General features: G+C 38.2%; 1 protein-coding gene across 4 annotated transcripts in view; it reads left to right on the forward strand.

The window, feature by feature from the left end:
- Nucleotides 1-43: 43 nt before the first annotated feature.
- Nucleotides 44-12,922, forward strand: part of RAB3IP (RAB3A interacting protein) — a 78,273-nt gene continuing 65,394 nt past the window's right edge. The window contains exon 1 of one of the 4 annotated variants that reach the window (XM_034936219.3): nt 44-231. Coding sequence is in view for 3 of the 4 variants with exons in the window: in XM_003808731.4 (XP_003808779.2) it covers nt 1,047-1,069 (23 nt within the window). In the remaining variant the exon portion in view is untranslated. Of the gene's footprint in view, nt 232-574; nt 1,070-12,922 lie in introns of those variants that run through there. The other 3 variants (XM_003808731.4, XM_055095899.1, XM_008960780.3) reach the window with 3 other exon arrangements.

Consider the following 12,922-nt stretch of genomic DNA (forward strand, 5'->3'; position numbering starts at 1 on the left):
GCCCTCCCTCCGTGAGGACCGGCCGCTCCCGGCTCCCGGCCCCCGGCCCCGCTTCCGGCGCAGGCGCAGTCCCGCGTTCCCTCGGCGGCTGCCGGCGTAGTGAGCCCGCCGCCGTGGAGTGTAGCGGAAAGGGCTCGCCGTCCTCCTCCGTTTCTCGCTGCTTCGGGACGCGCTCTCTGCGGCTCTGTGAGCGCCCCTGAGCGCCGGCAGCGGCCGCGGTGGGTTCTTCAGGTGAGTGCGGCGGCGGGAGGGAGAGGCCCGGAGCGTAGAGCACCGCCCCCCTCGGCGCCCGCGCGCCCGCCTCTGGCGAGTCGGCCAGGAGGGGCGGCCGCGGCAGGTGCAGGTGCTGGCGCCGTGCAGGGCGCGGCACGCGGGGGTTCGGCGAGATGCCCAGGCCCGGTGAGCTCGCTCTCCGCCTGGGCACTTGGGCTCCGGGCCCTTGGGGGCGGCGTGTGGGGGGGACCTTGGCGACCCGGGTCAGCCGGCCCCCCCCTGGGCTGCTGGTGGGCGTCGGGCGGCGGCTCCTCCCCCGGGCACGGGCGCGTTACACATTAACTGCGCGGTCCCGCGCGCCCGGGGCAGGGAGCCCGAGTCCAGCGGGTTACCTGGCGGCGGGCGGGCGCGGCCGGCAGCGGAGGGCCGCGGTCGCGAAGAGGATGAAGAGAGAGTTCCCGAACAAGTCGGAAGCAGCTCACAACACCGGACGCCGCGCGGCAGGGCTGTGGACCTGGGGTGGTTTCGTGCCCCAGTCTTAGGAAACTACGCGCGAGGCACCGTGCTGAGGCGTAGAGGTCACCCTCGGGAGGTTTCGGTGAAACCTGGTGGGAAATTCCGGGCAGGCGCCCGGAGTCGCGCCCAAGTAGGCAGCTCCGTGCCGCCAGACTTGTGTTCGGGGGAGTTGAGACGAACTGCACAGGTGGGATTGCATGGCTCTGCCCTCCCAGCGTTGACAACTCGCCCCGACCGCCCAGGAAGCGCGAGCTTCCTGGCTCCAGAAGTGATGATGCTGGGTGGAAGTCGCAGCATGTGAAGAGTTGCCGGTTGTTATGGGATTAAAAAGGATGAAAGGGTAAGGTCTTGAAAGACACGAGCGCTGAGTTAGTTAGTACTGATTACTGAGAGGCAATTTAGTTTCATGGAAATGTTGCCTGTTCGGAGGCTCCCTGTTATACACTCTACTGTTTCACCCCACCTCCTTCAGTTCAGTGTCGGGTTAAAAGCCTTGTAATCTCTTGCAGTGGAATGATTGCATAATTGGAGGAGGGGCCCATAAGAGGATTACAACAAAACTGTTCCATTGTAAATCAGTTGAAAGACCCAGTTCTTGTTCATTATCCTTTTTCTCATTTTGTTGTTCATGAAGGTTTTTTTTTTCCAGTGCTGAATGACAAATCAAGGAGAAAAGAGGCAGAATAGGGTTGTAGACCAATCGTAGTAAATATTTGATACTGTTAAATATTTCACCAGTTTTATGGGGCCTTGTTCTGTTATCATTTGTTATTTATTTACTGGTACTGTGCATTTTGATAGGACTTTTCATGTTTGGACAGACAGTGTATTCCAGATGCGGCTTATGTGATCTAATCCTAAAGCCCTTGTGGAATTTATAGAAATAAACAGTTATACAATTAAGTAGTCAATTTTTAAACTATTAAATGAAAAGCCATTGTATTTTTTTCCATTACAGTAATGTTACATATTAATGTATACCTTTGTGAACCAAAGTGTTTGATACAACTCTTCCTTCTGTGTTTGGTAAACAACTCATCTGTGGTACTGAATACTTGTAATCTTTCACCAGGATGGCCATTTAATGTTTAGCTGCTTTGTGGGATTTCTGAATAGATCCTATTGTACTTTTTGAATTAGTGTAGTTATCCATATGTTTCCTTTAATATTCTTTACCTTTGATTTTGTCTAAACTCTCATCCTCCCCCAACACACACATCCTCTACAAATAATTTTTAAAATGGAAAGGTTCTTAGAAATCTGTTTCACCCCCTCATTTTTTAAATATGGCAGGAAAAAATACTTTGTAGATTACAGTAGTTTTATATGCATTATAGTAGTTACTATACTTTTTTCCTCCTCAACAGGAGTCAGTGAACAAATTAGTGAGCTGGCTGAATGAAAAATTATTTAATGTTCAGCTCCATCACTTACTGTGCATAAAACCTTGAGTAAAACATTTAACCTGTTTGAGCTTATTTTCTCCATTTGTCAGTGGAAATACTGTTGGGTTGAAATTGCTAATATTCTGCTGTTTTTTATGTTTCAACCTAATATGAACTTCATAATGGTAAGATGAGGATTTAATAACATACTCCATTAGAGATGTGGGGAAGGGGAGAAGGAACCAGTGTGAGCTTGATTGTGTGCAAGGCACTGTGTGTGCTTGTTTTCGATACCTTGACTCCTCAGTCCTCTGGACATTCCCGGGATATAGGTGGTTTATCAAATTTTACAAGTCAGGAAATGGAGGCTTAGAAAGTTGCGATAATTTGTCTGTGGTTACTTAGTTGTAGGTGGTCGTACAGCTGGCCAGTGACAGAGCCGGTATTAAAAACTGTATCCGACTGCCCAAAATGGAACGTAGTGCTTTTGTTTCTTACATTCCTGGTCTGCACCTTCTATTAAAGAGCTTTGTAACTATAAGGAGGCACACAGATGACAAGTGTTACCATTTGTATTTCTGGTTTAAAAATATCCAAGTTTTCTGAAGACGGTGATACCAGCATTGCTACTACAGTTACTTTTAAGTCTAGTGCTTATCAAGCCAAGTCCTGGTGTAAGCTTTATACTCATTTACTCTCAGAGTGAGCGAGGAGATAATACTTTATCCCTATTTTGTAGTTGAGAAAATTGAGACCCTGAGACCTTATGTAGTTTGCTCAAGGTCACATAGTTAATTAAGTGACAGGTCTAGATTAGATGTCAGACAGTTTGTCTTCCATGTCTGTGCTCTTAACCACTACACTCTGTCATTTCTTCATGTATAAGTGGTAATGCTAAAGAATTGTTTGCTCATAATCACTACATTATCACTTCTTTATGTGTAGCTTATAATGCTGAAGAACTGTTTGTAATTTAGCTTTTATGAGATACGTAATGTTAATGTAATATGTAATTCTCATTGTGTCACCAGAGATTTTTTTAAATCAAATACTCATTGAGCATCTACTCTGCAAGTCACAGTAGGGGTTAAAGGAAACTGTTCTTAAGGAATATGGAAGGTAGGGCCTTATAATCATTCCCATATCTTTTATAAGTTCTTCAAAATGTAGAACGCACTTTACATATTTTAATGAATGTCAACTAAGACAAAGTGCTAGGATAGTTGAGTAGTGGAGAGGAAGGACAGATGGATAGTGGGTAGAGATATTTGTGCATTGAGGTAATGAGGGAAAGCTTTGAAGATATTCCAAGGGAGTACGCTTTTTCACACTAAACTTTTTTCCGATATAATTCTGATTAAGATGCAGTTCATCAAAGGATAGTAAATTGGTTACTACGCATTTGATATCCTAAAAACAAAATATCTGAGCTTTTGTAAACTGCTTTCTAGCTTGTTTCTCCTTTTTTATACTACTATCCTTAGTTGTACCAGATGGTACTCTTTTTAAAAATTTTATGCTTTTATAATACTGAGTACCTCTTTTTTGGTATTTATGAACTTTGATATTTGTGTTGTATTTGTAATTGTTTCTAGGGCCCTAGAAACATGTTTATTGACAAGGTGGTCTCTTCCTCTAGTCTACATGTGCTTCGAGAGTAGGGCTTACCTCATTTTATAGCTTTAACATCGGGCCAGGTAAGTACTGTGCTGTGTTTGGTGATGGATGATCAGTTGAAGAATGTTAGGATGTATTGAAGCTGCTCTAGCAGTAGAAATTGAAATGAATATTGAGAAATGAAGGGACAAAGGAAGGAAGAGGAAGATATTTATACAACTGGGAGCATTAACTTGCTATCTCTATTTTCCCTTCTGCTTTCCTTTTCAACTTACCACTAAATGAGGTAGTTTTGTAAGCTTACATCGTACATAGTCATGGTTAGAGAAAAGTGGAAAAAGTAATCTGATTTATCTTAGAATATAGGGCAACACGAAATTAGATAACTGTAGCCGTAAACTGATATTACTTAGAGGAAAAAGAATGAAAATTATTCAAATAGTTCAAGTTCATGAAAGATTTGATGCTTGTCGTTAACAGTAGGATTGTAAATATAATCATAATGGCAGTTGATGAAATTCCCCTGAGGGGTATGGATACATACACAAATAAGTATATGAATTGACAGCTTAGTATGAAGAAACTATTCAAGAATGTGAGAATGCCCTATGAGCATAAAGGAGCATATAGATGATAGCTTAGAACCACTTAAATAAGTGAATTGTAATTTGATATGCCCAGATAAAAGTAATAGTATTGAATATTTGTTTGGGAGCATCTGGTTGTCAGATAAGGATAAAGTATAAAAGAAAAACCAAAATAAGTTTGAAAAAACAATAAGCAAATTTGTATCAATTCTCTGTGGGGAAAAGAATCATATTTGAACTACATGCCTCATAAAGACTAGTTTTCCCTTTCTTTCCTTTTACCTAAGATAAATAAAGATACCTTCTGATTTGTAAGACAAACCCCTCAGTATGCTTTTGCTATTTCCCCCATTACATTTTTTTCTTTCTTAGATCTTTATAAAATCATACATTTGTGTTGTGCTTTACAATGTATACATTTTTACATTGATATGCCATTTGATTTTCTCAAATGTAGGCAGGGGAGATAATATCACTACCATTATAGATGTCAAAACTGAAGCTTAGAGAGATTAAATGACTTGCGTCAGTTCACACAGCTTGTCAGTGACAGAATCTGAACTAGAAGGAAGGTTTTCTGAAGTTAGTCTGTTAAAATGCTCAGGTTTTCTCAAACTTCAATTTATCCAGTTTTGATACTCTCGCAAAGTATTTACTGTTTCATTTCTATCTTTTTCAGAAAAAATGTAGCCTGAATAACTGTCTCCACTCTTTACCGCTTTGCTATTCATTCCTTCTCTAAAGACTCTTGTTTGTTTATTTATTTAGTCAGTGCGTATTTCAGCACCTGTTGAATGTTTAGTTGGCATATATTCTTAAGAGAATATGTAAAATGAAGCTTCCATTATTGAGAAAAAGAAATTTGGAAAATGATTTTTTTTAAAAATTATACTTTTAAGTTCTGGGATACATGTGCAGAATGTGCAGGTTTGTTACATAGGTATACACGTGCCATGATGGTTTGCTGCACCCATCAACCCATCATCTACCTTAGGTATTTCTCCTAATGCTATCCCTCCCCTAGCCCCCCACTCCCCCACAGGCCCTGGTGTGTGATATTCCCCTCCCTGTGTCCGTGTGTTCTCATTGTTCAACTCCCACTTATGAGTGAGAACATGCGGTGTTCTGTTAATTTAAATAAATATTTAATTACAAATAAATATTTGTAATTAAATATTAGCTCATTGTATTATTACAAATAATTATTTGTAATTAAATATAATATTAACTCATAAGTTCAGAACATTTTCTGAAAACTGTCAACATAACACACTGCAATAACTAACATCTGTACTCATGTCAGGTTGTACATTGAAGTATTGTGGAATTAGGCCGGGCATGGTGGCTCACACCTGTAGTCCCAGCACTTGGGAGGTTGAGGCAGACAGTTACTTGAGGTCAGGAGTTCGAGACAAGCCTGGTCAACATGGCAAAACCCCATCTCTACTAAAAATACAAAAAATTAGCTGGGTGTGGTGGCAGGCGCCTGTAATCCCAGCTATTCAGGAGACAGATGTTGCAGTGAGCCGAGATTGTGCCACTGCACTCCAGCCTGGGCGACAGAGCGAGACTGCATCTCAAAAAAAAAAAAAAAGTATTGTGGAATTAGTGGGAATTCATTTGTGATCTATTATAATAAAAATGGGAAAATTGTGTAGCCTGATTGACCATTTGAGTAATTTTGCCCTTGGGCTATTAATTACATTTGCATTTATAAACATAGAATGCTTCTTAAAAGAGAAATGTGATTTTTTTTTTTGTCATAACCAAAATGCTGGTTTGGGAAGCCAACTTTAAAATTATTATGAAAGCTAATGAAAAAATGACTTTATATATATACTTGTTTTGTTTTTTCCTCCTTTATTATACAGTATTTGAATAAATTTTGAACTTTCCTTTTTATTTTGAGAGCACTATAAATTATGGAGAGTTTCAAATAAGGTAAGTAGACACAATAGTATAATGAACCTAAAAGTTTCCATCATGTAGCCCAGTAACTATCAACAGTGATCAGTCCTCATCCATCCACTTCTCCCACTTCTATATTATTTTGAAACAAATTGCAAGTCCTGTGTAATTTCACCTGTAGGTATTTCAGTATTTCCCAAAGATAAGAGCAGTTAACTACAGTACTTTTACAAACTTTGTTCTTTATTTATTTTTTCATTTTAATCTACATTTCCTGCTTTTATTATTACAAATTTTAAAAAATTAACACTAATTCCTTGGTATAAAATATCTACACTTTTTAAAAAAATACACAGGAATATGGGTACTATAGTAAATTCAAGTTTCTGTTTATTTTGATTTATGTGCTGTTTTTTTTTTTCCAAGTCCTGTAAGGAGCTGAATAAGTATTTTAAATTCTGGCATAGTAACAAAACAGAGGAGGAAATGATAACAAAAATAATATAGGGGAAAATAATAGAACACAAAGCAATAGCAAATGCTCATTTCAATAGCAGTGCTTTAGAGAAACTTCAGTTTTGTCTTTGTGAAAGTAAGAGAAGGGTTCAGAGATTAAACATTATTCTGTTTGGATTGTTCACTTCTTTTTTTTTATACTTTAAGTTCTGGGATACCATGTGCAGAACATGCAGGTGTGTTACATAGGTATACACGTGCCATGGTGGTTTACTGCACCCAGGATTGTTCACTTCTTAGAGATCCTTTGCTGTGATTTAACCTTTATTCCCATCTCCCTACTCCCTATCCATTTCAGCTTCTAAGTGTATCTCAGATGTAGTGGAGTTAGGTGTTAGAGTCAGACACACCAGAGTTTGAATACTAGCTCTGTTACTTTTTGTCTATTTGACAAAATTAATCTCTCTCAGCCTCATTTTTTTTTATATCTGTAAAGTAGGGATAAGAACCATTTCAAATGAATGCTCTGAAGATTAACTGGAATAATTGTGTGTTTGTGAATAAATATAAATAAAGCTGTTCTGAATGTTTTCCATACGTATATATGCCTCCATCCCCTCATTCCCAGTGCATGACCTTGGCATTAGATCAGACAGTAATCGTTTAACCAGCCTCTAGTCTCCAGTGAAGTTCTCATTGCCTTGGGAGTCATTTTTAAATGACTACATTACAATACATCTATACTTTCTAAAATGTAGATCTCACCATCTCTTCAGGATAAACTTTAAGCAACATTTTCTCTTTTAAAGAAGGCTTTTAATGGTCTGTCACAGTCTGCCTCTCCAGCCTGCTTTTCTGTTACTGTCTCCTTTGTTAGTTTTGTTAGTGCCAGACCCTTATTCCCTGACTGTCTTATCCTATTCCCCTTGCCCATCTACTGGACTTGTATTCAGCACTGAAAATCTGACTTATATTTTACTTCTCCTTGAGACATTCTCTTCTTCCCTCTTCCCTCCCCACAACCCTCAGAATAATCATGCCGTGGCTCGTAGAGGCTGTGTGCCATCTCTTTGGTCCATTTGTATCTGTATTCTTAGCACTTAGTATCAGGATTTGCCCGGAGGTGTTGAAGCTGGCAATCATCCTTCCATTCCAACAAGAATAAATATAATTTATCACATATATGTATGAAATAAATGTATTTAATATATATAGTAAATGTTGAAGGTTTTTAAAGAAGTGATGGAATTTGTAACTAATTCATGGAATTTATAACAGTTCAATTCATTATATGCTATTGAAGTAGCAGTCTCATTTTTAATCTCAGAAACTGTTTCTTTCATAATTCATGTTAAATTAAGAAGTCATTTGGGAATTTAAAAAGCATCTGGACTTTCCTCCCTGCCCCCCTTCCACAACTGTCTGTGAATAAATTGAAAGAGGAAAATAGTGCTTACATAATCTTAAACCTTTTCTTTTGACATGTCTTGGAATATTTAATTTCTATTATTGTGATAATACAAGTAAAACAAAATTATACTACAGGATTTATAGATGTTTACTTTTTTTGAGGAAAATCACTCAAAACAATAAGCTTTTAAACCCAAACTCAACAATCATTGCTTTTTGTTCTTAGTGATAGTGCTTGTGCTGATACAATATGATCAAAATATTTGGCCAGTATTAGGAAATGTCCTAGAGATGATTATAATAGTAAGAGCCAGTCTTAATTGGTAAGTGCCAGATATGGTGCTAAGCTCTTTAATTCTCATGACTACCTTAGGAGATAGGTACAGTTTTCTCCCCTTGCCCTTTCGTGTGTGTGTGTGTGTGTGTGTGTGTGTGTGTGTGTGTGTGTGAGAGAGAGAGAGAGAGAGGATCTTTCTCTGTTGCTCAGGCTGGAGTGCAGTGGCACAATCACAGTTCGCTACAGCCTCAACCTTCCTGGCTCAGGAGTAGCTGGGACCACAGGTGTATGCCACCACACTCTGCTAATTTTAAAATTTTTTGTAGAGATGGGGTCTCGCTATGTTGCTTTTGGTTGTTGCTTAAACATCTTGGGCACAAGCAACCGTCCTGTCTTGGCCTTCCAAAGTTCTGAGATTACAAGAACCACTGTGCCTGACCTGTCATCTCCATTTTTAGATGAGAAATTGAGACTTAGCTCTCCAGGTCACTTTATTAGTAACTGGTGAAGCCAAGATTTGAGACTGATTCCAGAGTACAAGCTATTTCATGAGATAGTGAATACTGGTTAAGTTACCCTGTTGGCTTTTCTTCTAGTAGGCAAGTACATTCCTTTATCTACCAGGATTATTTGATCCAATTCTACACTGAAAATAGATGAAGATATTTGGGCTCAGATAAGTTACCTGCCCAGGTTCATAGATAGATCTCAGAGCTTGATCAGGAGCCTTAGCTTTCTTCTTCAGGTACTGATGCTTCTACTCTGCTCTGTTGCCATATTACCTCCTTTGTTGGAAATGATTTACTTTCTGAGTGTAGTGCTTTGAGGAATTTTAGTAAACATAGAATTCAAATTATTTAATTTTCACATATATTAAATTGATATGAAAAAAGATAAAAATCACAGCTTTAGTTTTTTTTTTTTTTCTAAAATTAAAATTCTGTGTTTCCCATTTGTCAAGGTAAGTCCAAATTAGGGGAATGTGCTTTTTGTGGAAAAATGGATTTTATTTTTTCTTTTGGACTACTGATATAAATCAAGTTGCTAGATTTCATTTAAAATATGTATATGCATTTTATTCATGTTCTTCAGATGTTTCATTGAAAATATTTTCCCATTAATCCTGATTTCTTGAGTTGTCCTAGGGATGGCTTTTGTTTTCAAGAAACATTTTAAAAATTCACTTTAATTAGAAAAAGTAAATTTCATAAGTTATTAGGATCTTTCTAGGCATTTATTAAATGAGTTAATATGTATGAAATTCTTAGCACCACTATCTGACAACATAGTTAACCTTCAGTAAAGATTGGCTGTTGTTTTTGCTGTGATAGTACTGATTTCGAGAAAGAAAAATTAACAGGAAATGCATATTAGGGATCAGAAGCAAATTGTTTTGATCAACTTTTTCTTGTGGTCTGCAGTCTGCTTTATTACCTGGAGCTCAGTAATAAGGTCAGCCAAGTTGTGTTGGTGATTCACCCATAAGAATTTAATGTGATCATCTTTTTTACATATTGGTCATGATCCTTGACAAGTTTAATTTACTAATTGGGATAATCAGTTGAAATTAGTTCTTTTTGAATCACTCATTGCTTAATGCGAAAGATACTACTGCTTAAAAATAGTAGTTTATTTTACTCTTATAAAGACGTATGTGAAATAAATCCTAAAGCTTCTATGTATTTAAAGGGCAAAAGATTTTCAGACCAGTGAGATTGGCAGCTCATTACCAGCTAAATTACATTTTGTGGAAATTTTACGTGCTTGAAAAAGGGATTAAATTTAATCTCAAAATAATCTCCTTTTCAGAAGTGACTTGAATTTAGACAGTATTTAAATGTATCCCCCAGAAGGGAAACATTGTAGGTTAGAAGCACTGCTCAGAGGCATTGTCCTAAGTGCTATATAACAGGGGTCCCCAGTTCCTGGGCTATGGACCTAAAGTGGTCTGTGGCCTGTTAAGAATTGGGCCACACAGCAGGAGGTAAGTGGCAGAAGGTAAGTGGCGGACAAGCGAGCATTCCCACTTGAGCTCCACCTCCTGTCAGATCAGCAAGCTGCATTAGATTCTCATAGGAGTGCGAACCGTATTGTGAACTGCACATTGCGAGGGATCTAGGTTGCATGCTTCTTAAGAGAATCTAATGCCTGATGATCTGAGGTGGAACAGTTTCATCCCGAAACCATCTCCTCCCACCCTCTGCCCTGTCTGTGGAAAAATTGTCTTCCACGAAACTGGTCCCTGGGGCCAAAAAGGTTGGGGACTGCTGTTATGTAGTATTATCCCTTTTAATTTTCATTCTGTTAGGTAGCAAAACCAAGACACAGATTTCCAGATGGAAGAACCTAGGCTCAGATTGTCTCAGTAATTTGACAGAAGTGGGATTCAAACCTGCCTCTCTTCGAGACTTGTACTTTATATTCATAGCTTGTGCTCCAGCTAATGGAGTAACTGCGTTTTGTATAGATGCTTTGCTTTCACATGGTGGACATGTCTGGAAAGCCCTTACAAAGGTTTTGTCTTTCTCATTTCTTGCTTGTTGTTTGGATCTTTCCTTTGGCTTTATTTTTTCGGGAATCCTTTGTCTCTGATTTATTTGTCCTTCCCCTGTGGTCTCTGAGTTTATTTGCATCTTCTGTGGCATTTATCACATATCATTGCCTCTACTTGTCAGTCTCCTACTCTAATAGGCTGTTTGAAGGCAGAGTAGATTTTTCTTCTTCCCAGATCCTGGCACAGAGTAGGTCATTAGTAAATACTTGCTGAAAGAATGGCTGAAATACTGTGTTTATATGTGGGAAAAATAGGGTTAATGTTGCAGGCATGATGGATTTTAATTCAAAACTAAGAGAAACATTTTCACTAGAACAGTGGAACAATGGAGTGGCAAAGCAGTTCTACTTGTAAGTGTGTCGTGGTGGTTAAGAGCTTGGACAGTAGGGTCTAATAACGGTAGGCTTTAATTCTGACTACTCTAAGCTACAGTTTCCTCAACCATAGATGCGCTATGCTTAATATTTAGTAAGTGCTCAACGAATACTAGCTGTTATGGGAGGAGCCACCTTAACTTCCTGTGAGATTGGGGCTGGTAGTTAAATGACTTGGCTCCTTGGCTTCCCATTCCCTTCCTCTCTCCCTGGATTATTTTGAAGCAAATCCAAGTAATCTTATTTCATCTATAAATACTTCAGTGTGTATCTTTTTTAAAAGATAAGGATTTTAAAAATACAACCATTATGCCATTATTATCCCTAAAATTAACTATAATTCCTAATAACATAATTTGTTTTTACAGTTGGTTTATTCAAAGAAGAATCCAAACAAGGGCCACAGATTGTGTTTAGTTAATTCTCTTAAGTTTATAAGTTCCCTCTACCTTTTTTTTTTTTTTACAGTTTATTGGAAAAACCAAGTAGTTTGTTTATGATGAGAGTTTCCCAAAGTCTAGATTTTGCTGTTTTTGTCCCTGTGGTGTTATTTAACATGTTCCTTTCTCCTCTGTATTTACTATAAACTGATGACCATCAAGAGGCTTGTTTGATTTGGGGTCTTTCTTTTTTTTTTTTTCCTTAGGCCAGAATGCTTTATTAATGGCAGTGATGTTCATTTCTTATTTGCCACATAATATACATAATGTTTGATTGTCTCCGTTTTTGTGACAAGATGTGATCAGTGAGTTCAGGTACTGTCATTCTGATTGATTAACTATAAAGTTCCTCAAACAACCTTTTACCTTATGGTTTTAATAGCTATTTAAATAATTATAGCCCTAAATCCATTATTTCATTAGGATTCCAAAGTTATATTTATTAAGTGGAATTCTGCTAAAAAGAACTTTTTCTCATGAGCTGTTCAGTTCTTTGATATACAGGAAAGCCAGATAAAATACTTCATTCTTTCATTTTATTTACCAATTTTGAAAATAATGAATTGGTTCCATAGCATTGATCAAAGAAGGCCAGTAAGGTACTTTGCTTTATTTTTAGTGTCATTATGACCTCATGGATTTAAAAATATTTGCCTTTCAGTTCTTTGCAGATATTATCCTTTTTGATGTTCAGATTGTCCCGTTTTTGGTTAGTGGGAGTCCGTTTGATATCAGTCCAGTAGTTTTTGATGGTGTACTTGCTTTCTGGTATAACAAGATGTTCCAGGGTCCTTTCGTACATTTCTGTCCCAGGCTGGAATCAGCCATTTTTCCCAAGGAGCCTGTGTTCTTTTTTTGGAGGACATGGTATTACTCTGAGTACATGGATGCGCATTGCTCCTGAGTTGGTCAGCGTTGCTATGCTGACCAACTTTTCATTGGATAAACTTAGAATTTTTTTTCTGGTGTTTCTGAGTCAAATTTAGGCCTCTAGGATTTAAATTCTTTGATTTTATATTTGTATTTTTTCTAATATGCTGAAAATCTTAGTTCCAAATGACATTAGCATAACTTATTTGCTTCATCTTATAACAAAGTTTCAGAATCACAGTATCAATATTACTACTGTTATTAACATTGAAAATAGGTTATGACTTTTTTTACTTCCTTTTGCTTTTAGAATAC

Source organism: Pan paniscus, chromosome 10 (genome assembly GCF_029289425.2).
Source record: "Pan paniscus chromosome 10, NHGRI_mPanPan1-v2.0_pri, whole genome shotgun sequence".
NCBI classification, from domain to species: domain Eukaryota; kingdom Metazoa; phylum Chordata; class Mammalia; order Primates; family Hominidae; genus Pan; species Pan paniscus.